The sequence below is a fragment of the Sardina pilchardus genome, chromosome 23 (genome assembly GCF_963854185.1).
Source record: "Sardina pilchardus chromosome 23, fSarPil1.1, whole genome shotgun sequence".
NCBI classification, from domain to species: domain Eukaryota; kingdom Metazoa; phylum Chordata; class Actinopteri; order Clupeiformes; family Clupeidae; genus Sardina; species Sardina pilchardus.
The window spans coordinates 24,927,823-24,952,531 of NC_085016.1; the positions used below are offsets into that span (position 1 = coordinate 24,927,823).

The window sequence follows — 24,709 nt, forward strand, 5'->3', positions numbered from 1 at the left end:
TCTAATTTCAATTTAATCTATATCTTGTTTGTAACCCTTGTTTGAAAGGACCATAGCAATGGGCTATATGACTCTGCAATGTGGACTATGCTGGGGCGCAGGTCAGTGCAAGTTTTTGTGTTGCACTAGATTTGCCGTGTTAGAAGTGCTCTCCTTGTTTGTGGACTGTAGGCAACCGTACGACTACTCATCTCACTGCGTTGGCACGAACTGTTTAAAAAAAAAAAAAAAAAAAAAAAAAGAGAGAGAGAGAGAAAGCGCTGTTCAGAGGTGTTTTGAAAAGAGGGAAGGGAAAGTTAAATTACTTGCTCCTTTGACTGTGTGGCGGGGCGGGAGTTTAAGAGGGAAAGGAGCTCCGGGAGAATTTTGATAAGTAGGCTGACGGCACGTTTGTGTCTGAAGGGGGGGGGGGGGGGGGGGGAATTACATGTCTTTACTTACAACTGCCTGTTTGGTTGTTTTTTGTTTTTTTTTGTTTTTTTGTTTTTTGTTGTTGCCGTTGTTGTTGTTTTTTTCTTTTTCTCTCTTTGCCACATGTACTATTCATATATATTACACTGTATAATCTTTACTCACTTTTGCTTTCATGCAAAGTAGACATACAATGAGTAATATTCGCTTTGTATCATGGAATGTCAAGGGGGCAATCCAACCTACTAAGATAAATAAGATTGTTTCTCATCTCCAGGATCTGAAAGGAGATATAGTATTCCTGCAGGAGACTCATTTACGTAGTGACGAAACTATGCGAATCAAAAGGAGTAGGTTCAGCCAACTATATCATTCAAAATTTAGTGCAAGAGCCAGGGGTGCAGCCATATTGGTTCAAAATAATATTCCATTTGCAGCAGAAGATGTTATTGCGGACTCAACTGGCCGGTTTGTTATTGTGTCAGGGACACTCTGTCACATCAAAGTCATCCTAGCCAGCATCTATGCACCTAACTGGGATGATGAACAATTTATTTCAAGGGTCTTTACTTCTATTCCCAATATTGAAACGTACCACATTATCATTGGGGGAGATTTCAACTTTGTACAGAATACTGATTTGGATAGGTCTTCCAATAGACCGCATTCCCTCACAAAGTCTGCTAAGCTACTAGCGTCTTTTAATGAGGATCTGGGCTTGACTGATCCTTGGAGGCGTAAATTCCCTGAAAAAAAAACTTTTTCTTTCTTCTCACATGTCCACCACACCTATTCTCGAATAGATTTTTTTCTTTTAGATAACAGACTGCTTTCAAATGTTTCCTCATGTGATTACCATAGCATTGTGATCTCAGATCATGCCCCCACGTCACTAGATATAAACTTTCCAAATCACAACCGCTCATTCAAACCATGGAGATTTAACTCAAATTTGCTTGCCAATGACCCTTTGGTGGACTCCTTAAGATCAAACATTGAGCTATTTTTTGAAATTAATGACAAACCAGATGTGTCGAGGGGCACCTTATGGGAGTCCTTCAAGGCATATTTAAGAGGCCACATAATTTCTTACACAGCCCACCTCAGAAAAATGACCAAGTCAAGTCAAACTGAGCTAGCACAAAATATTCAGAAAATTGATGATAGTTATGCAAATAACCCAGACCCTTCACTTTATAAAAAGCGTCTGCAATATCAAACAGAGTTCAACCTTTTAACCTCAAATGATGCAGAAATGCAATTGCTCAAGTCGAGACAAAGAATTTTTGAGTCAGGTGATAAAGCTGGTAAACTCCTGGCCCAGCAAGCCAGAGCTGCAGCAGCTTCTAGGTTCATTCCTAGTATTAAATCTTCATCAGGCACCACTACCACTGACCCAAAGTCTATAAATGAAACATTCTCTGAGTTTTACTCTGATCTATATGCCTCCAGCCACCCGAACTCTAGTTCAACAAGTGTGTTAAGCACCATTGAGTTTCCTAAAGTGGATCAGGAGTTAGTAGAGAGTTTAGCTGAACCAATTTCCACGACGGAGATTATGAGAGCGATAACTACATTGCAGAGCGGAAAATCACCTGGTCCAGATGGATACACAGTAGAATTTTATAAGAAATTTGCTCCACTTTTTTCCACGGTTCTAAGGGACATGTATAATGACGCTTTGTCACTTGGTCAACTTCCTCCAACCTTGACCAATGCTACAATTACTCTTCTCTTAAAGAAGGATAAGGACCCCATGCTTTGTAGTAGCTTCAGACCCATATCATTATTAAATGTGGATTATAAAATTCTTGCCAAGATTTTAGCCCTCCGTCTTCAGAAGGTTCTGCCAGGGATCATTTCAGCAGATCAAACAGGCTTCATGCTGGGGAGGCACTCTTTTCATAACACCAGGAGACTCCTAAACATCTTGACCATGCCTAGCTCTAGCACCCCTGAGATAGTGGTGTCGCTGGACGCTGAAAAAGCTTTTGACAGGGTGGAGTGGGAGTTTCTTTTTGAGATGATGGATAGATTTGGTTTGGGTTCAGGTTTCATATCATGGGTAAAGTTGTTATATTCATCCCCAGTAGCATCTGTACAAACAAACAACATGCTATCACCTTCTTTTCAACTTCACCGTGGCACAAGGCAGGGGTGTCCACTGTCCCCTTTACTATTTGCCATAGCCATTGAGCCCTTGGCTATCTGGCTAAGATCTGAGGAAAATTTTGAGGGCATTTCACGTCACAGAACAGCTCACAAGCTATCACTGTATGCGGACGACTTGCTTCTATATGTGTCCAACCCTTCTACCTCCCTCCCTGTAATTCTAGATATCCTAAAACAATTTGGCCAACTGTCAGGCTATAAATTGAATTTTGGGAAGAGTGAGTTGTTTGCAATCAACAACTTAGTAGGTCAATTGCCAAATCATGTAGCCCCTTTCAAATGGGTGGACCAAGGGTTTAAATATCTGGGTGTTTTTATCACTGGGTCATTGACAAGCACTTTTAATAGCAATTTTGTCCCTTTGCTTAAAAAAGTTGAGGAAGACTTCAACAGATGGTCTACGCTACCTCTTTCCCTAGCTGGCAGGGTTAACCTAATTAAAATGACCATCCTCCCAAAGTTTCTTTACCTATTTCAACATATCCCGGTGCTTATATCGAAGAAGTTTTTTGCCAAATTAGATAAATTAATCTCACATTTTCTTTGGGGCAATAAACCAGTGCGCATGAGGAAAAATATATTGCAGCTCCCTAAACGATCTGGGGGGCTAGCCCTGCCCAATTTTTTACATTACTACTGGGCAGCTAACATTCAAAAACTCCTATATTGGACAGTTGAGACCACCGCCAATCAGCCAGCCTGGGTCCAGGTAGAATTTTCTTCCTCTAAAGCCCCATTACGGTCATGGTTATGCTCCCAGCTTCCAATATCAACCACTGAAATTAGCGTTAACCCCATAGTCATTCAATCGTTTAAAATATGGATACAATTCAGAAAGCATTTTAGCCTGCAGTATTCTTCTGTCCATGCCCCAGTGTCCCGCAATCATGGTTTCAAACCATCTATTATGGATTCTGTCTTTCAACTCTGGAGTGACAGAGGTATCACGGCTATTAAAGACCTCTATTACAATGGTACTTTCATGTCTTTCACTGACCTGTCAGCCAAATTTCAACTTCCACCTGCTCACCTTTTTCGCTTTTTTCAAATTAGGCATTTTGTGCAGAGAAACTACCCTGATTTTCCAAGTCTCCCTCCAGAGACTTTGGTAGACACACTTCTTAAAATAAACCCTGACCAGAGGGGGGCTATTTCTTATTTCTATAAAGCCCTTGATTCTTCTGTATCCAATTTCCCTCAAAAAACCAGAGACTTATGGGAACGGGACTTGGGGCATATTGAAGAAGACCAATGGGACCATATTCTGGAGTTGGTCCATGGTTCCTCCATCTGTGCCAGGCACGGATTAATTCAATGTAAACTATTACATAGGATTTACTACACTAACCATAGATTGTCCAAGTTTTACCCTAATGTTGCAGATGCTTGTAATAGGTGCAACCAATCTCCAGCAGACCTCATTCACATGTTTTGGTCATGTCCAAAGCTAGCAGACTTTTGGTCTAAAATATTTGACACTCTCCACACGGCCTACCGTTGTGTAACAAACCCACATCCTTTGTCGGCTCTTTTTGGTATACCACATGGCAACACTCTAACAGCTGAAGCACAACACTCTCTGGCCTTCTGCACCTTGCTTGCCAGGCGCTTGATATTGCTTAACTGGAAGCAGGCCCTGCCGCCGTCATCTGATAGATGGATTAAGGAAGTTCTATATAATCTAAAACTTGAGAGGCTAAGATTCTCCCTTAGAGGCTCCTTGAGGAAATTTGATAAAACTTGGAACCCCTTGCTCTCCATCATAGACTCCCTAGACATCATGCCTGATGAGTGAAATATTCGGAGTGAAATATATCCCTTAGACTTACAGTGTAATTAACCACTAATGCAAAGAGGTTTATTTATTTATTTATTTATTTTATTTTATTATCATTATTATTATTATTATTTAGTTATTTTTATTATTATTCTTTCTTTTTTTCTCAGGGTTTATTTTTATTGTTGTTTGTTTCACTTTTGTTTGGTCCTGTTGTCAATTTTTTTGTATTGTGTCTTGTCACTTAAGAGCTGGAATATGGGATTCCATGTAGGGGATAGAGATGGTGTATTGGGGGGAGGGGGGAGGGGGGAGGTGGGTGAAAAAATGAAAAACTGTGAGCACTGTTTCATATGTTTAAGCACTGTTTCATATTATGTGTACCTTGTATGATTGGTGCTCAATAAAACATATTGGGAAAAAAAAAAAAAAAAAAAAAAAAAACTATGGAGATGAATTCAGTTCAACACTTTCTTGAGACGCACCGACTCACTGGGGTTTTGTGGTTTTGAAGGGCGGCGTGGGTAGAGTGATTGGGATTACTGGGGATTTGTTTGATGGGGAGTTCTCATTGAACACTGCTGGGGTGAGCTCTAAGGCTACTATGAAGCTGAGTCTGCACTTACTCCAGTTCATAAGGATGGAATAAGTGTGTGTGTGTGTGTGTGTGTGTGTGTGTGTGTGTGAGAGTGTGTGTGAGAGAGAGAGTGTGTGAGTGTGCTTGTGGGGGGGGGGGGGGGTGTTACCAGTGGACTAAGACCGGGACAGTGCTGCATTTCTCTCTCTTTGCATTGTGTGTTTGGTCCTCAGTAAAAGCATTCCCCCAAGCTTAAAATGCACACTTAATGCCAAGAGTTCAAAAGGTCATAGTTAATGATAACTTATTTCTATAAGTTTGCAAAATCACCCCAAAACAACCAAACCTATAATAACTTCTTGGAAATAGCAAAAAATCTCTCTCTCACTTTTTAAAGATGCATGTATGTATGTATCTACTGTATCTATCTATCTATCTATCTATCTATCTTTAAGTGTACTCAAGGCAAACCATAGGACGCTTTCACCCTGCGAACCTTAACCAGGCATGATAAATGTTCTTTTGATCGTTCTATCTATCTATCTATCTATCTATTTCTCCATTTATCTCTGTCATGCTACTTATCTATCAAGTACATCTGTCTGTGCTGACTCTGGGCTCCTTCCCCTTCTCTCTCTGTAACTTTCTTTAACTCTTTTCTTTAACACTTCCTCATTGTGATCAGAGGGGGCGATGACTCAGTCCTCCATCAGCTGAAGGCTGTGAGGTGCCGTCATGTCGTGTGACTGACTGACTGACGGGGCGTGCAGGCAGGCAGGCAGAACTGGAGAACTCACCAAAACAAGCCACTGAATGCCTCCTCACCGTGACTCATGCGTTCGAGAGTCACACCGCCGTGTGCGCACGGCAGCCACGTGTGTTCCATCACCACCAAGGACGCGGCGCACACGCCAAAGAACGTCAAAGACTCGACGTCTCCGTCACACTTCTTTTGTGCCACAAGGAAGAAATGACTCTCCTTATCAGAGAGAGAGAGTGTGTGTGTGTGTGTGTGTGTGTGTGTGTGTGTGTGTGTGTGTGTGTGTGTGTGTGTGTGTGTGTGTGTGTGGCAACTAATGGTCCGACTCCGTCTACATGTGGTTGACTGCTGAAGCTCCGTCGATCATTTTAACCCTCACTGGCACTGAACTGAATGTAGGACAGAATTATGTCTTTTTGCTGCTAAAGTTTTAAAACAAAAAAATGTCATAACAGACCCCATACACACTACACACCAACATACAGGAGTTCCTCAAAGTCACCTGGCGTACAGAGGAATTGCTGAAAGGCACTGAAACGCACACACACACACACACACACACACACAGATGGATGAGAGCCAGACTCACTGAAAGCGGCTACAGCCAGGATGAGTGTCACCACGATGGACAGCCAGGACACCCATAGGGCCTTCTTGCGGTAGTCTTGTGCTTCGTGTGGTTTCAGTCGTGTGCTGCTCTCCAATAAACCTGTCAGGAGCAGCGACCAGCAGACGTACAGTATAGGTGACTGACATAGACATACATTAATACAGACATGACTGACAGGCTCCTACCCTCCGGGAGATGGCTATGGGCACTGGAACAGATCTGATCTATGCTGTTCATGTATCATATCACAGTGATCCTTATTCACTGCTTCTGAACTAGCCTACTACATGCTGTTAAATCAGTACACAGAATCATCGACTATCTGTGTCAAGTGTAATTTGTTAGATGATAGGCCTACAAGTTGGATTTGACAGGCTAAGTAGATCTGCAATTCACATGCAAGTTTATTCGAAGCACTTTAAGACTCAGACATTAATAGATTTGATAAGTTATGACAGTTTTAAAGAAATTGTAGTGACTGGCAACAAAGCACTAGACAGGAGCACATACTGTAGCCTACACACCTATTAACACACACACACACACACACATACAAACACACACACAGACACACTTCCATACACATTTATACACAGGAGGGTCTGGGGATCTCGCCCTGGCACACTTATGCATAATTCATCTCATCTAAAAGTCAATAATTAAAACCGAAGCTGCGGTGCCTTCCAGCTGCTCAAGAGCAAGAGAAACTTAGCCTACAGCCGGCAACGCTGAAATCATGTAATAAACAGTTGTTGTTTCTTTACCTTTGTCCTCAACATTGTCGCTAATTTTCATTTCCTGATCCATGGTGAACGGGTCTACCTGACTCGGTCTGCTAGGTAGCTGCTGATCTGGAGGGTCGCACTGGCCGTTCTGAGCCGATGGATCGACGATAGTGGGATCCGGAATGGGACTAGGATCCGGTGCCAAGGCGTCAGTCATCGTCGTTCAGGTGCGGGTCAAATTAGGCATTCAAATAATCTCACACCAGGGTGAGAAGCGAAAACAAACAATCCGGCGAGCGCGTGCAGCCCCGTCTCGAGGAGGAGTGGTGGTGTGCACCGCGCCGCGAGCTGCTCAATGCGTGTCTGAGAGCGCAATCAGCGCGCGCGAGAGAGAGAGAGCCCCTCTAGTCCACAACACACACTCGCTAAAGAGGGAGAAGAGACTACAGCAAGCACACTCTAATTAAAATATCCCTTTTCTTTTAGCTAGACCTCTGCCCCTAATTACACGGGATTCGCGGACGCAGCCCTAACGGGTAGAATATTGCGGGTCACTGACAAGACGGCTGGCGACAGCCGGTCCGCACGCTCCACACAACGCAACTCCGCTCAGCGCGCGACGCTTTGCATCTGGCCCAGATAAAGAAGAGATAGCCAACATCTATCTACACTGCGCTGAATGCGCCGGGCAGCATCGCTCTGTTTGTTTTGAACGCGCTTTAGATTGAAAACTTAAATTGTTTGCTGTGTTTTTCAGACAGGGAAAGTTTAGTTTACTGTTTACCCTTCTTTTTATTATTAGGCTATTATTATTCAAGAAATGTGTTCATATGCTTTTGGTTACGCAGCATGACGTGGCACAAATACAACTTTTAAAGTGCAATATTGCTGTTTGTGAATTATTTGTCTTAATGGGCTACGGGAGGCTACTCCTCTAAATAAATCATCTTCAAATAGCATTTTAAAAGACATTTAAAATAGTTTAAAACAGAGGCTCAAAAATATAAACGAAATGTAGCCTAAACCTGACATCACAACACATTTGCATTTTCCATCGGTTATGCTGTGAGGATCAGCATTGCCTATTCTTTTTTTTTCAGTTTGGGTTGTTGGTTTGGTGTGGCACAACACAAGTGTCGTTCAGTAGGCTAAACACCGTTACATCAATGCATAACACGCCTTCAAAATCCCTATATGGGAGGGTTTTGTTCGTCAGAAAGTCTCTTTCCTTGACCTCGGCAGGACAAATATATTATTTATACCTTGCAACACAGCCTTGTTTCTAAATCTAGCCTACTAGTAATCTGCATGTGTTAAATGTATGAGTTCCCATATTCACCTGACGAGGCTTCCTTTGCTCACATCGGGCTAGGCCCACTAGACTTTGTTGCCATCTTGTGGTGGTGTTTGGACATTGCAGTCATTCACTTAGAAACGTAGGCCTATACTCTAAAATTAACAATAAGAGAAAGGCTTATCTTAAGTGAAGATCATTGCACAACTACCTCCTTTCAACTCGTGTCTGCTCTCTCTTGCTCTCCCTATCTATCTATCTATCTATCTATCTTTTGCTCTCCTTATCTATCTATCTATGTGTTCTGGGCTCATGAGTAAGTGCCACCTCAGTCAAGGAAAATAGGATGTCCTTTATCCATTCACTGTGGTGCCACTAACAATACTGAATATACACTTAGTCAGAACTACTCAGCAGACTGCTGTGCTCTCTGACTTGTGTCAGCCTCGAAGACCTTCAGGCTACAGCCAACCATCTGTGCCCTGCAGCAGCAAGAAAAGTATAGGCCTACAATATGCTACAAAATGCAAACTGTGAAATGATCAATTATAATCTATTTATGTTGAATAAAAACATCAACAAACAAACACATAGCCAATGGGAGGTTGTGTGAACAATGTAATAAATATAAATTTTGGGGCTTCAGGGTCACGGCTGACACTTTGTGTTGCAAAGAAAAATGGCACAGTAATGTCTCAGTTCCACACTGTGATGCATTGAAATAAATTTACAGAGTTTCTGCTGACAGTCAGGCAGTTTGAACTCAAGAATAGCATCAGATGAAGGCTGTTTCATTTTGACAGGGTCCTTCAGCTAAATTCATGGCCAACATCTTGCCTATTTTATGATGGAAAGAGAAAGGGAGACAGAGAACCCTGTGATCTTTTCAGGACCGATTCCTCTCGAGCCAAACTACACAACACAGATCTGAGAGAAGAATGTCCAGAAGCTTCAGTTATGACGTCCTGATAAAACTGCAACATCTAAGCAGTCAGCCATGTGTAGCAGTGCTTGCCATGCAGATAAAAGCAAAAGAATGTGAAAAACGCATAATTATCATGGAAAATGCAGTCCCCAAAAATGCATTAGGCCTTCATTGACCAAGTCAGCAGATTGTTTGTCAAGAAGAATGGGCCTTTTCTTTAAAAAGCCATCTGTTAGTTTCTTCAGTAAGGGTCACTTCGTCTTTAAATGCCACTGTCTCTTCAACTGCAGCTCACGTCTCTTCTCCCTCTCTCTCTCTCTCTCCCTCTCTCTCTCTCTCTCTCTCTCTCTCCATATCTGAGACACATTTTCATACAAAGTTAGGCAACCATGTACAATTAAGCGTATGAAACTGGGATTGATGGCACTGGACCCTTTACTGAGGCAGTGAAATCCTTTGGGCATTATTACTGCTTTAAAGATGAAATCTGTGTCTCAGTGTAGTGAAATTTAAATGTTTTGTGCTCAACAGCCAATCAAATTATACCACTCAGGACTGAACAAATGCTAAAGTAGAGCAATCATTGATCATAATGAAAGTGTATGGGGTATTGAGATTAGATAACCTGGTCTAGCTTTCTAGGCTAGGGATTAGAGTCATTATACCTTTAATGCAAAAGTATCACTAATTTTTTATATGTCATCCTCTGAACGGCTGCACATTAGAAGAATAAGAGACATCAGCACAGAAATGCATCAGCACCTGGGAACGTTATTACCGGTAAATGTTATAAAGTTGTTATTAAGATGCCTTTTAAGATGGCTGAACTTGTATTAATTTCATACATTGTTTATGTCAGATGTCCCAGATAGAACCTTACCTGCATACTGGATTAGGCTAGATTATTATTTATTTCCAGTTCAGTTAGCCTATAAAACCTGCAGAGTTCTCATATTGATGGAGGTCCACAAATGTTATAATATGAATTTGCTGCAGATCAAGCTCTGGAAACTGGGAGAGACATGTGGAAATACCACCAGAGACATTTATCAATGTAGTTTTTTTTTAATTGCATGTTTTGACGTTGTAAACCAACGGTAGCAACGGTGTGTGTGTCTCTGTCCATAGAATCCGGTCTTCTTTCAATCTGTCTGTTATTTCTGCAGGTCTGTCTCCATTTCTCTCCGGAACAGTAGGTGGCAGCGTGATGCGCGTGAATGCGCGGCCTCTAAACATACTTGCGTCATTTGTGTGAGGAAGAAGAACGTCGGCGCGCCGGGACGAACATGGCGGCTGTATACCGGGGTTCCTCGAAATGGCTCTTCACCCCTGAACAATTGGAAAATACGCCGTCCCGTCGCAATGGAATCGAGCCGGACAGGGAATTATCGTACCGCCAACAAGCTGCGAACCTTATTCAGGACATGGGCCAAAGACTCAACGTGTATCCTCTTTAAGATATGAAAGACGCATTTGTGCTAGCTCTTTAGCCAGGCGTACGCAGAGCTCATGGCGCCTCGCCTGAAACATCGCCCTCAAAATTGTGGATGATGTGGCGTCGAAATCTGTCGTCTGGTTGCATCGAATCTGGCTCTTTCTATAGTGGATTTGTGTAAACGTCTAATATCGACAATTTTAGTTATTGTATTCCAAAATGTTGTGATGAAGTCCTTGATTTAAAGATCAATGTCCGTGGCCTCTTTATATTAGCCTGCGAGCAATGCTAACCAGCTAGGTTGGCTATCGACACAATGTCGAAATGGCGTGCTAGCAACAATGGAGATGCCGTGGTGCATACATTTTGCTGGCTAGCCGTAGCCGGTTTACAAGGGTGAAAGTTTATGATTTATTCAACGATCTCAGTCGCTATTAGCGGCCAGAAAATTTTATTTGTTTTATGTGTCATAAATAAGTGATTTTAAATCACATAAACTAGCAAGACTATTGAGATAACGTGATCTCGCCAGTTCACGACAATACTATCTCGCTAGTCAGCTAATGCTGCGTATTTGATGTCCTAGCTAGCGGCCTAGCATAGGTTACATTTGTTAGCAAGGCCTGCTACCCGGTTTCTGACCCAATCTGGCAAATTTCTTACATAACGTAGTACTTGCAAATTCATGTCGCACTTGTTAATATTGACGATTTTAAAGTTAGAAATGTGTCAATTTGTACATTTTGATGTATATTTGGTTAATGTAACGTGTCTGGACCATTGTCTGAGAGTCGTCTCAGCTTGATCGGAAATCTTAATCAGTCATATTGAATCTTTGGGCCGTAGTTGCTTCAGTGTATTCTTAGATATTCTGCTGGGTACCAGTTTCAACTCGTCCAGTGCTGTTATTGCCCCTAACCACCCTTTCCCCAGATCTCAGCTCACAATCAACACTGCTATCGTTTACATGCACAGATTTTATATGCTCCATTCTTTCCAGAAGTTCCATAGAAATGTAAGTGAAATGTATCAGAATTGGCAGGCTCCGTAAACAAGATATAATGTCTTTGTCTCCACATCTTTACATTAAACTGCTTCTGTTGTCCATGTGGAAATGTATAAAGTTAAACTGTTATTGCTCGGACTGATTGAGAACGGGGTTGTTAATACAGATAGCTAATTAATCTGATTTGTTCACCTTTTCTTTCTGGGATGGCACTCTGGTGGAGTTATGGTTTGATCATTTTGTATTTTTTTTCCCGCTTTGGCAGATAATTTCGCCCACTACGTTGTTCTTGGCTGCCAAGGTGGAAGAGCAGCCGAGGAAGCTGGAACACGTTATAAAAGTTTCCCACGCCTGCCTGAACCCACAGGACCCTCCTTTGGACACCAAGAGCAATGTACGTGACACTTCCGTTTGCCCAGTTGCTTTTCTGGGGCCCAGTGGATCTAGGAGAAGAGAGTACAGCTGGTGTTTTCGTGTGTGTGTGTGCACGCGTGTCTGCGTGCATGATTGTGGTGAGCGGGAGAATGCTGCTTGTCTTGTTTGAATGGTCTCGCTGCCAGCAGGTCTCTTGCATTACGTAGTGGAGGGAAGACGAGGTAAACAAGCTCTGAGGTTACACTGTCACATAATGACGTGCGAGCGTTTGTCCTGGGTTGGTTTCTCTTTTTTTATTCATCTCTTAGCGCAGTTGGCAGAGATGTTTGCAGAAAACCTTGATTTGACCGTATTCAAGGATTTATTATTTATTTCTTTATATTTATTGATTTTATTTCTTTATGAGATTTTCCTTTTTCTCAAAGAAATTTGCTTCCGTGGCAGGGTATATTTTTCCTCCGTGTTTTCATTGTGGGAGTACAATAAATCACCAAGAGATTTTTTTTTATACCTATTTCTAGTCAACTTTTACCAAGGGTGCCAATAATTCTGGAGGGTACTGTATATTTGCCTCCTGAACCGTACCTCCTAAACCGCAAATTTAAGACATTACATCACACTGGATCAATTGAGCCAGATGGTCAACCATGACAACGGGAATTGCATAAGCCGCATAGTTAATACAATACTGATGTTCCGGGAACATGCTCTGTGCATATCACAAGAGATTTGTCTCTTATGAATAATCAACCCACTCAGGGTCACTGTAGCACTCCGTGTATTGATCTTGTCCCTGTTGCTGGTGGTGCGTATAGCTTCTAGTGTGTTAAATCTGAGGAGCCCCCCCCCCCCCCCAACTCTGTCACCTTGGGGTTGTCCTTAGAGATGGTAACGGAGGGAGATGGGTCTCGTATAGAATAAGACTGGTTTGGCTGAGAAGAAGGTGTTGTCATGAACCGTGGTGGTGGTTGTTAGTGAGGTTCCCCTTTCACTGTGAATCATTTTGGGCGCGTTAAAAAGCGCCACATAAATACATTGTGGGATAGTGTTGCGGCGTTACTAAAATGGTTGTGTGTGTGTTGGACTCCAGGCATACCTTCAGCAAGCTCAAGAGCTGGTCCTTCTAGAAACGATTTTACTCCAAACACTCGGTGAGTATTATCACACACACCACTTCTCTCTTGTCTGGGCACATGCGCCATTCCTGAGGCCTAGGTGCTCAACTTGTGCTTTATTTCTCGACAAATGGGCAAACGGTTCGCTCTAACCTTGTATTATATTCCAGGGTTTGAAATAACAATAGAGCATCCACACACAGATGTTGTGAGATGTTCCCAGCTAGTCCGAGGTATAGCATTTTACTTTTCTCTTTTCTTTTCTTGCACCACTGTTACACGACCTGAACTCGTAATGTTAATATTACACATAGGTGGACTAGTGGTGATCTGTAATTCCGATCTTCCATACAGTATTATAACAGGCATAGCTGAGAGCCTGTCTATTTTCTAGAACCTCTGTAACATACATGTTTATATTTATATATATTATTTTAGTCTTGTCGCTTGGAAATCATGTTCTTTTGTTTTGCCTCCACAGCGAGCAAGGATTTGGCCCAGACTTCCTATTTCATGGCTACCAACAGGTTGTTATCCTGACCCTCTTTGTTGCACTATGATGGCACACTATAGCTTCCTGTTCCGCAGGGTACCCCTTCCTGCGTCCAACGCCCTCCTTGCGCTGGGGCCCTTGGGAAACCCCCTTGACGGTCGCGCGCGCGTGGGTCCACGTGTGCGTCGGCGGAGGGTGGGCAGTACCGGCCCTGGCTGCAGTGCGGTGTAAAGTACGAGGGGCCTGAGTTGGCGCGGAAGGGCCGTATGCCCCATAGTGAAGTGTAGTGGTGCTATTGAGCTTCCCGTTGCTTGGTTCAGAGTGCATAGGTCTAATGACACAATTGGTAGCCTGAATATCTGCTAAAGGTTGCAAGGGTGTTAACTTAGAGATTGTCCCGGTAAGTATAACAAGACATTCCCTTTTTTTTTAATGAAATTTTAATTATTTTAATCATAATGAAAAAAGCTAGTGTGTGTGTGTGATACGTGTGCGTAGCTAGTATAGTTATAAAAACGTATAGTAAATCAATAATTGATATTTTATTGATCATTAGAATTGAACTTTATTGTGTTTTCCGGACTTAAGTCATTCTCCCTTAATCCCGACTCCGAGTTAATATGCGAGTCAGACTGACTGCAAGATAACCTGCGACTGCTAAGTGCGTCTGGTGGTTCCGGGCCAGACCAGTTAGAATCGGCTTCGGTTGAGAATCGTGTGCAGTTGAGACCTCTTCATCTGTTCAGTTTCTTATAGTTGCGGTTTTCAGTAAGGACACAGTTCATGTAAGTGTGTCTGCTGGCATTAAAATTATCAGTTGGATGCAACCATACAAACAGCTGGGTCTATATTGTGTCGACCTTTAAACAAGATAAGGCTAACGGGGGAAAAAAATCTTATTTGTATTTTTTTTTTTTTTTTTTAATATACACATTTTCTTCAATAGCTTGTTTTGTATTTTCAGATCTAAATTCCGCGAGCTGAACATGTTATGGTTAGTTCCTCGCAGAATGCATACATTTTGTGTAAATGTAACTGACATAACATTTATGAATGCAAGTTGTGTAAATTTAGTCAAGTTATTCCTTGGGGAAGTGGTATGGTGTGTGTGGATATGTATAGATGAAGTTCGACTTGAGTAGCGTGCAAGCTGTTCACTTCCCCCATAAGTTTTATTTTGACGCTTGCTACGTTTCACACTTAAACGCACATGCATCCCAGTATGGCATAATTAACAAGGCATTAGTAAAATTGACTTTCAGTCCGGAAAATACGATTTTTTTTTTCAAAATGCTAATTTAATTAGTTGAATAACATCATGGATATTTTCTTAGTGAGATTGTTGATTTAGAAAAACAATGATTTACATCTGTGACAGCACAGCGTTGTACGGTGTCTGGATTGCAAGGAAAGCAAAGATTTCAAGTAAATTTGATCCTAACGAGACTCTCTCTCAATTAATTGGCTCGTTAATAATGAACCGCTGGCTATTTGCCAGGCTGAGCGCCTGTGTTGTGAGTGCGTGTGTGAAAGGGGAGATGAATGAATTGGGTTCTGTTGTCCATCGGGATGTCTCTCACGGTCACTCTCACAAGCCTTTCAAGGTCCCTGCTGTCAATTCGACCTCCAAAAAAAAAAATCACAAATCCCCAAAGGCGGGCTCCACTGGAATCATGTGGCCCTCGTTCGGCCAGCCTCTGTTGGTACGCCGGAGTGCTGTGCGAATCCGTGTCCAGACATTGTACATGCTCTCTGTGGATCTCTCTGTGACCAGACTAAACCAGGTTGGCCCCCTTTAAGCCAGCCTGTGTCCAGGATGTGCCTTTATATCTCCAAGCCCTATCAGTATCGTTGACCCATATTCCATGCCTCCAATGTGTTGCTTTTGGATGACACAGGGGTTGTTTTAGGTTCACTGGGTGGAAGGTCTCCTGGCTGTCATTTAAAATAAACACTCAAATGCCAGTGATCTTGAAACCGTATAGACCCGAGGGGTATGCTATGTATTGAGATTAGTGGTATGTTTAAGCTCAAAGACAGAGGTGTAGTCAAATTTGGCAAACAGAAACATCTGTGGCGACTGTCTTGTTGTTCGCCATTTTGGTTAACAGCTTCAAGCGAACTATTTCAAAGTGATTTGAAAAGTTCAAAGAAAGATCCTCTGTTTGCCCAATTTGAATGCACCTCTGGCTTTAGGCTCATGGCACTAAGCTAAACTCTTAGTAGCTGTATCCCCTCTATGAGGTGTTGGGTTCAAATGAGTGTTCTGCCATGTGCTTGCCCAACTCTCCAGCTCTGATTGGCAGCTAGTTTGACATATTTGCTATTCTCCCACGATCATGTAGCAGACACTCAATACATAGGGCGCCTCTCATTCAGCGTTTATACGTCCTCCCTCGATCCTCACTGATCTACATAAAGAAAGATGGAAGAAGTGATACTTTCCCATTGTTGCCGCCCCATCATTCTTTATGTAGATCAGTGAGGAGCGAGGGAGGACGTATGACGCTGAATGAGAGGCACCTACATACTCCATAAACCCAGTAGCTCCACCATGGGCATACATCATATTAGCAGACGCAGTAGATGTTTAGAGTGACAAAAGATCATAGCACCATTTTTATATGCTAACGATTTGTGTTTATGATTAGATCAGGTCGTGCTGATGAAGTTGTAGAATTGAGTTGTGTGGTAGCCAGTGGTGGCCTTGGCGACTAACGGACCGGCTCCCGTCCGCTTCTGTGTGTGTGTGCCTCTCTTGCATGTTCCGCTCCGCTCCGCTCCTCCATCCTCCGTCCGTGGTTGTCGCTGCAGTCTCCACCTCACCACGTTCTGCCTGCAGCACCGTCCCCAGGTGGTGGCCTGCGTCTGCATCCATCTGGCCTGCAAGTGGTCCAACTGGGAGATCCCCATCTCCTCCGACGGCAAGCACTGGTGGGAGTACGTGGACACCTCGGTCACGCTCGAGCTCCTCGACCGTAAGTCGTTTTATTTAGCTTTTTTGTTGTTGTGATGAACTGTTTATTGGGGGCGGGGGTGCAAGATGGAATTTAAATTAAATGAGATATAAAAGTATACACATGATCATGTAATAGAGTGGAAAGCAAAAGATAGAAAATGCAAAAAGAAGATTTTTACAGAAAAGGGAGAACGTAAGTTGTCCTTAAAGTGTTTTAATAGTTCGCCCTCTCACGGTTTAATTTGATGTCTCCTCTGAAAGCCTGAACACTTTTGTAGCTTTGATATGCTTTGGTGCTGTATGTGGCACCTCACACGAGTTGACAGTGCTACTGCTGTAGGGCTGAGCGATTTGGGGAAATGTTTTGTGGTTTTTCTGACAGATATTGCGGTTGCGATTTAGTGTGCAATATAATTTTTCAGTCAAGCCTCAGTTTAGTATTCACTAAATGATGCATTAAACATGAAATATTACTTCTTGGGCGAGACCAGCACAAGTTTTGCTCGCCTTCTTCGATGTACAGTTATTGTACTGCTGCCTATAGTGCTGTTTAATATGTTGGTACATTTTCATGGTGTTGCCTCGGGAAGTGGCAAATTTGCATCGGTTCAAATTGTGGTTTTGATTAAAAATGAATGAATCTTTCAGCACTATACTGCAGGGTCTCATCCTAAAAGTCCCTCATTAGGCATTGCTTCAGCACTGTCCAGATGATTAGTTTACCACATGCACTGCATCTTCATCTCTAGCTAAATACATGCTTAGTATCACACTTTCTAAACTGGCTGGTACCTTTTATTTTGCTGAGGTCTAGTTTGTCATTTGACACACAACATCCCACCACTACCACCATGATGCTTCATACTATAACATTGACAGTCCTATCTTTAAGTACCAACTAAACCATTTACAACCATCAGACATAGACACAGAAAGTGGAATAGAGAATTGTGTCCAGTATTCCAATATGCGCTTAAATGTTCTGCATTTCTCACGACATAGGAGCACACAAATTGACCTACTAATGAGTTTTGAATAGGCACCTTTACTTGCTGACCATGTTTGGCTGCTGACGCAGAAGTGCTTTAGGCCACGTCCACACGTACCAAAACAATCTTTTCCCCCTCCGTTTTCCCTGGCATCGTTTCAAGAATATTTGTGTACAAACGGATCCATCGCGAAACGACTCAACACGCTACTTCACATTCCAGGCCTATAAGCGACGCTGTTTCAGTTGCAGAAAATCACCAAAAACGGACGGGAAGAGGCATTATGAGACGTAGAGGTGGAAGGCTAGAGCAGCATACCTGCCAAAGCTCCCGTTCCCCCCGGGTGTCGCTCATATTTTAAGGTCATCTCCTGCTGCCCTCCCGTTTTGTTGTTTCTCCCGGAAAACTCTCGTAATTTACATGGCCATCATACTTCATTCGAAAATCAGTGATCCATTAATTTTCTGTTACTCTGACATCTACCAGGTTGCCATATTGTGTATGAAATACACCCTACACAATCACTCTAGTCTACTTTCAATTTCAACCTTTTTGTCATAGGCTAACACTGGCAACCCAAAACCCAAGTAAGGAAATCGGTGCAGATTTTACAGCCGAGTCTCGCAAACAAGCGGGCTAGTTGATCGCCTACTCCAGAAATAGCTGTTGTGAAATTGTTGCGAATTGAATTGATCACAAACTGTTATTGAGTGTGGGTAACTTGTGTCCTCGCAAAACAAAATCTGACGGCAGCTTTGGAGTTTTGGATGTAGGCTGCAGGCAGCAGTTGGATACATAACTGGCATAGGCTGCATAGGCTTTCGGTAAGGTAAAAGCAACGATCGAAATGCAGTAACGTAATCACGTTTTTTGAAAGCTAAATACTGACAGGTATGGGCTAGAGGTCGAGGAGTGTGGCGATGACATCATCACTCTGGGACCAGGTTTCAGAAAAGTTAGTTTTAGGGCGCTTTCACACCATTAATTCGATTATTTGGTCTGCTTCAGGCAGTGAAATTGTTATTATGTAGCATATAGACTCCAGTGAGGTCCGCTTTCACACCAGAAAACGAACCAAAATTGGCCTGATTGATTTTTTCCTCAATGTTTATTTTCCGGTAGAAATCGGCGCCAATTTTGACTCACTATTTTGACCTACAGTCTATGGTTTGGACCCCAGTTCGCGTTCTCACCAGAGGGACGGCACCAGAGGTCGACTTTTGGTGCGGAGTCAAGCGGACCGAGACCTCCTCTTTTTGGAGGTCTCGGTCCGCTTGTTTTGGTGCGCACCCGAGTGCGATTAATGCTTTCACACCAACGAAAACGGACCGAACTAAGAGGTTTTGGTACAAATGGACCGTTTGGTGCGCACCAAACGATGTTGGTGTGAAAGCACCCTTAGGGCAATGCGTTTACAGGACTTGTTTGGACGATCGGCCAAAACGATGCAAAACACTGCGTTTAAACCAAAAAGCGTCTCCGTGTGGATGGCCCCTTACTGTCCGACTAAACACTATGGAGAAACTAAGCCACGGTCTATATTTTGTCCTTTGACACACAGCATCCCATTCCCACCACTACCGCCATAATACTTCATACGAAAACATTAATAGTCCTATCTTCAAGTACCATCCGAAACCATTTACAACCATTGCACATAAACACAGAGGTGCTTTAGTTTCAGACTGTTAATACTATGGAGAAGCTAAACCATGCTAACTCTATGTCTTTGTTGTTTTTGTTCTCTGGTGCAGAACTGACCCATGAGTTCCTTCAGATCCTGGAGAAGACCCCCAGCCGACTGAAGCGAATCAGGAACTGGAGGGTACGTAGCAGAGACATGACCCAGCCTGTTCACTGTTCTGCGTTTAGTTATAGAAGAGCGCCTTTAGGGCATATGGTGTGGAAATATCATCTTTCAATCATTAATTAGCTCTATTTGTGGAAAATTAATGTTGAGTTAATAAGTTACCTGATCACTGAATAGAAACAATAGCTTATGGACTGATTGACTTATTTTCATTTTTATTTTCATGAGATGATCATTTTAACAACCTTTTTTGTTTGTGAAGTGACCTTGGGGTGTCATGAAAGGCACTTTAAATAAAATGTGGTTGTTGTTATTATTATTATTATTATTATTATTATAGAAACAATCCTTCTTATGAATTGCACGAAGACTATTTTTTGTTCTCCCTCTTCCTTGTCCACAATAAAGTCTTTCAATCGTTAATCAGCTCTATTTGTGGAAAATGAATGTTGCTGTTAATAAGTTACATGATAACTGAATAGAGATCCTTCTTATGAATTGCACTAAGACTATTTCTTTCCCCCTCTTCCTCATCTAGGCTAACCAAGCGGCGAAGAAGACTAAGAACGACACGTCGTCGGCGGACTCCTCATTCCAAGGCCTGTGCCTGGCCAAGAACAGCTCGCTGGACAGCCTGCTGGACATGCGGAGCAGCGCCTTCTCCGACCTCTCCAACTCCTCCACTTCCTCCTTCCAGCTGGACCTGCCGTCCAGCTCGGCGCCGTCGCTCTCCCTCAACGGCATGGGGCTGTCGGCGTCCGCCTACCCATTCCCGGCGTCCTCGGCGCAGTCGTCCGACAACTACGCCCTGAAGTCCGACAGCTACGGCCTCAAGTCGGACGCGCTCGGCGGCGGCCCTCTGGCGACCCAGCAGCCCCTGCTTCACCAGCCGGCGCTGCCCCCTCCTCCGCCCCCCGCGCCCGCGCCGCAGAAGCTCTCGCTGGACAAGTACCGGGAGAAGCAGGCCGCCGAACTCGCCATGGCCAAGCGCCGCGAGGCGGAGCGCGGCGACTCCTCGGCCGCCGCCACAGCTCAGCCGGAACCGCACCGCAAGCACGCGCACCACCACCACCACGGCAACAGCGCTCACCTGCTGGGCTCCGGCAGCGACGGCTCGGTGCGGGTGAAGTACGCGGTGCCTGGCGCCGATCCTTCGTCGTCCTCTTCCTCCTCGAGGTCTTCGTCGTCCAAGAGCCTGAAGCGGCGGCTGCCGGCAGCCGAGAACGGCAGCGGGGGCGGCAGCCAGGAGGAGCTCCGAATGAAGATCAAAGTGTCCGAGCGGCACGCCGCCTCCTCCTCCTCCTCCTCTTCCTCCTCGGGCGGCTACGGCAGCCTGGAGGTCTCCGGCGGCGGCATCGGCGGCGGGTCGAGCGGCGGCAAGAGCAAGCACGCCAGCCCGCGCCAGAGCAGAGACAAGCACCGGGAGCACTCGAGCCACCGGCAGTCCAAACACGGCCACTCCCACTCCAGCAGCGGCGCGCTCTCATTGGCCGGCCACGCCGACGCCTCGTCCGCCTCTTCCTCCTCCTCCTCCACGGGTCACCACGGCCACCACCAGCAGTCGCAGGCGCACCACGGCGGTCACCACCACCACTCGTCCAAGTCCAGCCGCAGCTCCAAGAGCTCCGGCGGATCCTCCCACCACCGCAGCAGTGGCGGCGGCGGCAGTACCGCCAGCCTCCAGCAGGAGGTGCTGTGCCAGAGCGCCGGGCTCGGCGGGGCCTTCCCCACCACGGGGCTGCCGCACCAGGGCGCGTACGGATCCCTGAGCACCTTAGTGAAGGCCGATAAGAAGCAGAGCGAGGGGCACGGGGCCGACGCCTCGCTGGGCCTCAACGGCCAACACATGGACTACGAGGATACCTTCAACATGCTCGACTCCTTGCTAAGTGCCCAGCAAATGAACTTCTAGATCAGAAGAGAAAAGACAGCCGAGTCGAGTCGAGTGAGAGAAAAAGAGAAACCTTGCGAGTTTTAATTTATCTCCATTTTATCAGAGTTAAAAACACATACACAATTGTGGTGTTTTTGTTTTTTTTTTGGTTCAATTTTTTTTTTTTTCGTTTATCATAGTAAATGAGTAACCTCCGCATTTACAAATCTTGACCTGAAACTGCGTCACGCAACAACAACAAAAAAAAATCTATATATATATAAATATTAATATAGATAGTCAAATGCTACTCTGGAAAAAAAAAATATGTGAAGTATTTCCACCTGACGAGGCTTCCTGCTAGATCTACTGCTTCTTCGAGCTGTTGGAACTCAGGTCAAGACATGGTCAAGATGGAGACGTGGTTTGGTTTCATTTAATGAGATGTTTTATACCGTTTGTGCTTGTTCCAATCAAAGGGAGAACCTCGAGTTCTGATGACTGTTTACAAGACGTGCAAAAGAGGAGAAACTGTTTTTTCGCGCATTTTTGTATTTCTAAACTCTATTCCTCAAACGCTCAGGTTTGGAGATGCTTAAGGATGTAACAACAAAAGAAAAAAAATCTGAAAAAAGAAAAAAAGTCTATATACATACATAAGCACGTACGTACATACAAACAAACATATCTACACAAGATTATTATGTTGGTCCAATGGTGAATTTTTTTAGGGCAGATCTTCAGCATCGTGTTCTGGGTCCGATCATCCGCTCAGCTGCTATTAACGATACCGAGGACGGAAATGAAGCCCAGTCGGAACTGTTCCCTCCGAGCCTCCTCTCCCCTCCGCGCGCACTGCCTCTCTTTGACTACTGACACACAGCCTCTCCGCCCGGGGGGGTACTGACGTGGCACAGCAATAAACATGCCAGCCGAGCACGAGAGCGACCTTTGACCTTTGACCCGTGGCAGAGCGGCCGCTGGCCTGAGTAGCGGAGACCAGACGAGAGAGAGGCAGCGTGGAAGACTGAGAGGAGGAGGGGGGGGGGGGGGGCGAAGCCTGGAGGGGAGAAGGCCGAGTGTTCTGAACTGGGCCGTGGTGTTTTAAAAAAAATATATTAAAAAAAAAGTCTGTTGGTCCCGAACAGGTTCACGTTCCGGGTGTGTGGGGGGCTTGTAAGTTTTTTGGCGAATTCATAGACTTACGACCGTAAAACTGGATGCCAAAGGTAGTGCCTAAAACTCTCTTAGCAGATTACAGTCAGACTTATAAATTACGTTTACAAGAGTTTCATTTCTTTTTCTTTCTTTTTTTTGTTTTTGTTTTTGTTGTTTTTTTTTGTCTATAAAAGTGCATTTTAGAAGAGCTTCGCTCAGTGTCACCCCGAAGACGGGAAGTAAGAAGAAGTGTGAGATGACTTGTTTTAATTAAGCCCCCCATTCGCACCATGCAAAACGAAACAAAACACAAAACAAAAAAAAAAACATGATTCTGGGTACAGCCTAATGTTTTATTCCTTTTAATATGCAGATTCTTGATTGTTTTTGAATGTTATTCAGACTCATTTCTGTTTATTTGTGGGTTTGTGAAACGTGCTACTAGTGATTTTACTCCGCATAGGATTCGTGTAGCTTAAAACAGACTGTCCCCAAAATCTTGATGTCCAGTGTTTCAATGAGAATTAAACCATATGCATCTCAGTGAACTGGGCTGTGTGTGTTGTCTTTCTACACCACACACACACACACACACACACACACTCCCATTACACACACAGACTCGCACCATCTTTATGACCTGGCTTGTGTGTTTGTTATCTGCTAATTTGTTTAATTATTTAAATTTTAGTATTGAATTGAATCAAATTAATTCCGTGAGCATGGAAAGTAATTTGTCTTTGAAGTTAGATAAACGAGTATACTATTGTGGAATCGCTACCACAAAAGCCCTACTTTTCACAAGATGGAACCACCATCATTAAACCATGGTTAATTACACATAGCTTGTCACGGCACTTTTAATCAAGGGTTCATTTGCAAAAACCGATAAGTGCTATTTTAATATATTTTCATAGATTAGTTGAAGTTGTGGATTTGAAGCAATATTAACCAAACGGAGGCTGTGGTGTTCTGCTTAGATTTATTTTCACTTAATCTAAACAAGCCAACAGGGTTAAACGGCATGTTTTTCTTTTATAGGCATTTGTCTTTGCGAATGAGCTGTTAATATATGCTTATTATATAGTTTTAAATCAATCTACGTATGAGAGAGGTCAAATTATTTTGATGCTGAAGGGCTTACTCAAAGGGTTTGTAACTGCTCCTCATCTAAACCGGCCGCACCGGTCTGTAGTTCTCTTTGCTGCCTCTGGGGGGAGATGTTGAGTTGCGCTAGCCGGAGCCTTAAATAGAGATGCCCATTTAGATCTGCGGCTCCGGTGCAGCTACAGTGCTTCTACCGACCTGCAGATGGATAAAGAAACCGGTCCTCAGGACTCAGCCGACGCCTGGCTGTCCTCCGAGAATACGGACTGATTAATAGGCTGTGTCGTAGGCGTTATGCTCAGAGCGCTGTAAACGCGTTCCGCCAGGTGCTCGGATTCGGACACATTTTGCAGAGGCAAACACACACAAATAAGATGGTCCACTTTCCACGCCCAAAACTCCCAGGCAAGCAAACATCGAACAGGGTCTGTGCATACTTAAAAGTGGTAAGCGCATTTTCCCCGTACTAAATTGGGAAGGACTTGGCGCTCAACTCATACCTGGATAATTCCAGCAGCATTCTTAAAAAAGAAAAAAAAACGTACATTTTGGAGGGAAAGTAGCCTACTTTCTTTGGGGCTCTTCATTACTTGGCTACCTGCAGTAGAATTGGGATTGAGTGCCTCTGCCAATATCTGCAAATGCCTTCAGGCCCTTTTTGCTGTCTCCTGGACAGACGCAGCGCTTTGAAGCCATTTTCTACATTATCTAAAAGCTGCTGCTCCTAGGGGTTTTTTTGGAGGTAAATGCCATCAGAACAGGTGTAACTTTCAGAGAAGAGCCATTTGGAGTGAGGAAAGTGCAGATGACGCCACTTTGGCAGGTGAATTGTTGCCACTCTCCCTTACACACAACAGGAGGCTGCCTGTCTGCCCCCCGCCCCTAAAAAAAATTCTCCTACATCTGAGGACTCTTAACTTAAATTGCAGGGGGTCTGAGAGGCATATTTCTTTTCGTACACTTCACCAACTCATGCATACCTGAAGCCTGGCAGGTCAAGGTGCCATTTTCTACAGCTTTTGGGAAAGTGGTCGGAATGGAAGTTGGGTGAGGTGTGAGCGACTGTTAAGAAGTTCACCTGGGTAAAGTATGTGCTGCAGCTCAGTGTGTCTATTCGAGACTCATCCCACACTGCTCT

General features: G+C 44.0%; 2 protein-coding genes across 3 annotated transcripts in view; one reads left to right on the forward strand and one right to left on the reverse strand.

Annotated features, from left to right (window-relative positions):
* tmem163b (transmembrane protein 163b) overlaps positions 1-7,437 on the reverse strand; it is a 61,834-nt gene extending 54,397 nt beyond the window's left edge. The window contains exons 1-2 of the mRNA XM_062527451.1: positions 7,072-7,437; positions 6,287-6,406 (exon numbers count right to left, since the gene is read on the reverse strand). Coding sequence (XP_062383435.1) covers positions 6,287-6,406; positions 7,072-7,249 — 298 coding nt within the window. The 5' untranslated portion in view covers positions 7,250-7,437. The remainder of the gene's footprint in view (positions 1-6,286; positions 6,407-7,071) is intronic.
* Positions 7,438-10,494: 3,057 nt separating this feature from the next.
* Positions 10,495-23,012, forward strand: ccnt2b (cyclin T2b). Of its 2 annotated transcripts, XM_062527411.1 has the most exons (10): positions 10,495-10,695; positions 11,620-11,701; positions 11,958-12,086; positions 13,158-13,218; positions 13,353-13,415; positions 13,664-13,709; positions 14,640-14,669; positions 16,490-16,653; positions 19,378-19,448; positions 19,972-23,012. In XM_062527411.1, the coding sequence occupies exons 1-10, from the start codon at positions 10,538-10,540 to the stop codon at positions 21,343-21,345; spliced, it is 2,178 nt and encodes a 725-aa protein (XP_062383395.1). In that variant the 5' UTR covers positions 10,495-10,537; the 3' UTR covers positions 21,346-23,012. The 2 variants fall into 2 exon arrangements, with proteins under 2 accessions (XP_062383395.1, XP_062383396.1); XM_062527412.1 differs by lacking the exon at positions 14,640-14,669.
* The last annotated feature ends 1,697 nt before the right edge of the window (positions 23,013-24,709 follow it).

Coding starts and splice junctions, on each gene's coding strand:
- ccnt2b (XM_062527411.1), top strand. CDS start 10,538: ATGGCGGCTGTATACCGGGGTTCCTCGAAATGGCTCTTCACCCCTGAA. Junction 10,696..11,619: donor ATGGGCCAAAGACTCAACGT/GTATCCTCTTTA, acceptor CCCTTTCCCCAG/ATCTCAGCTCACAATCAACA. Junction 14,670..16,489: donor CGCGAGCTGAACATGTTATG/GTTAGTTCCTCG, acceptor TTGTCGCTGCAG/TCTCCACCTCACCACGTTCT.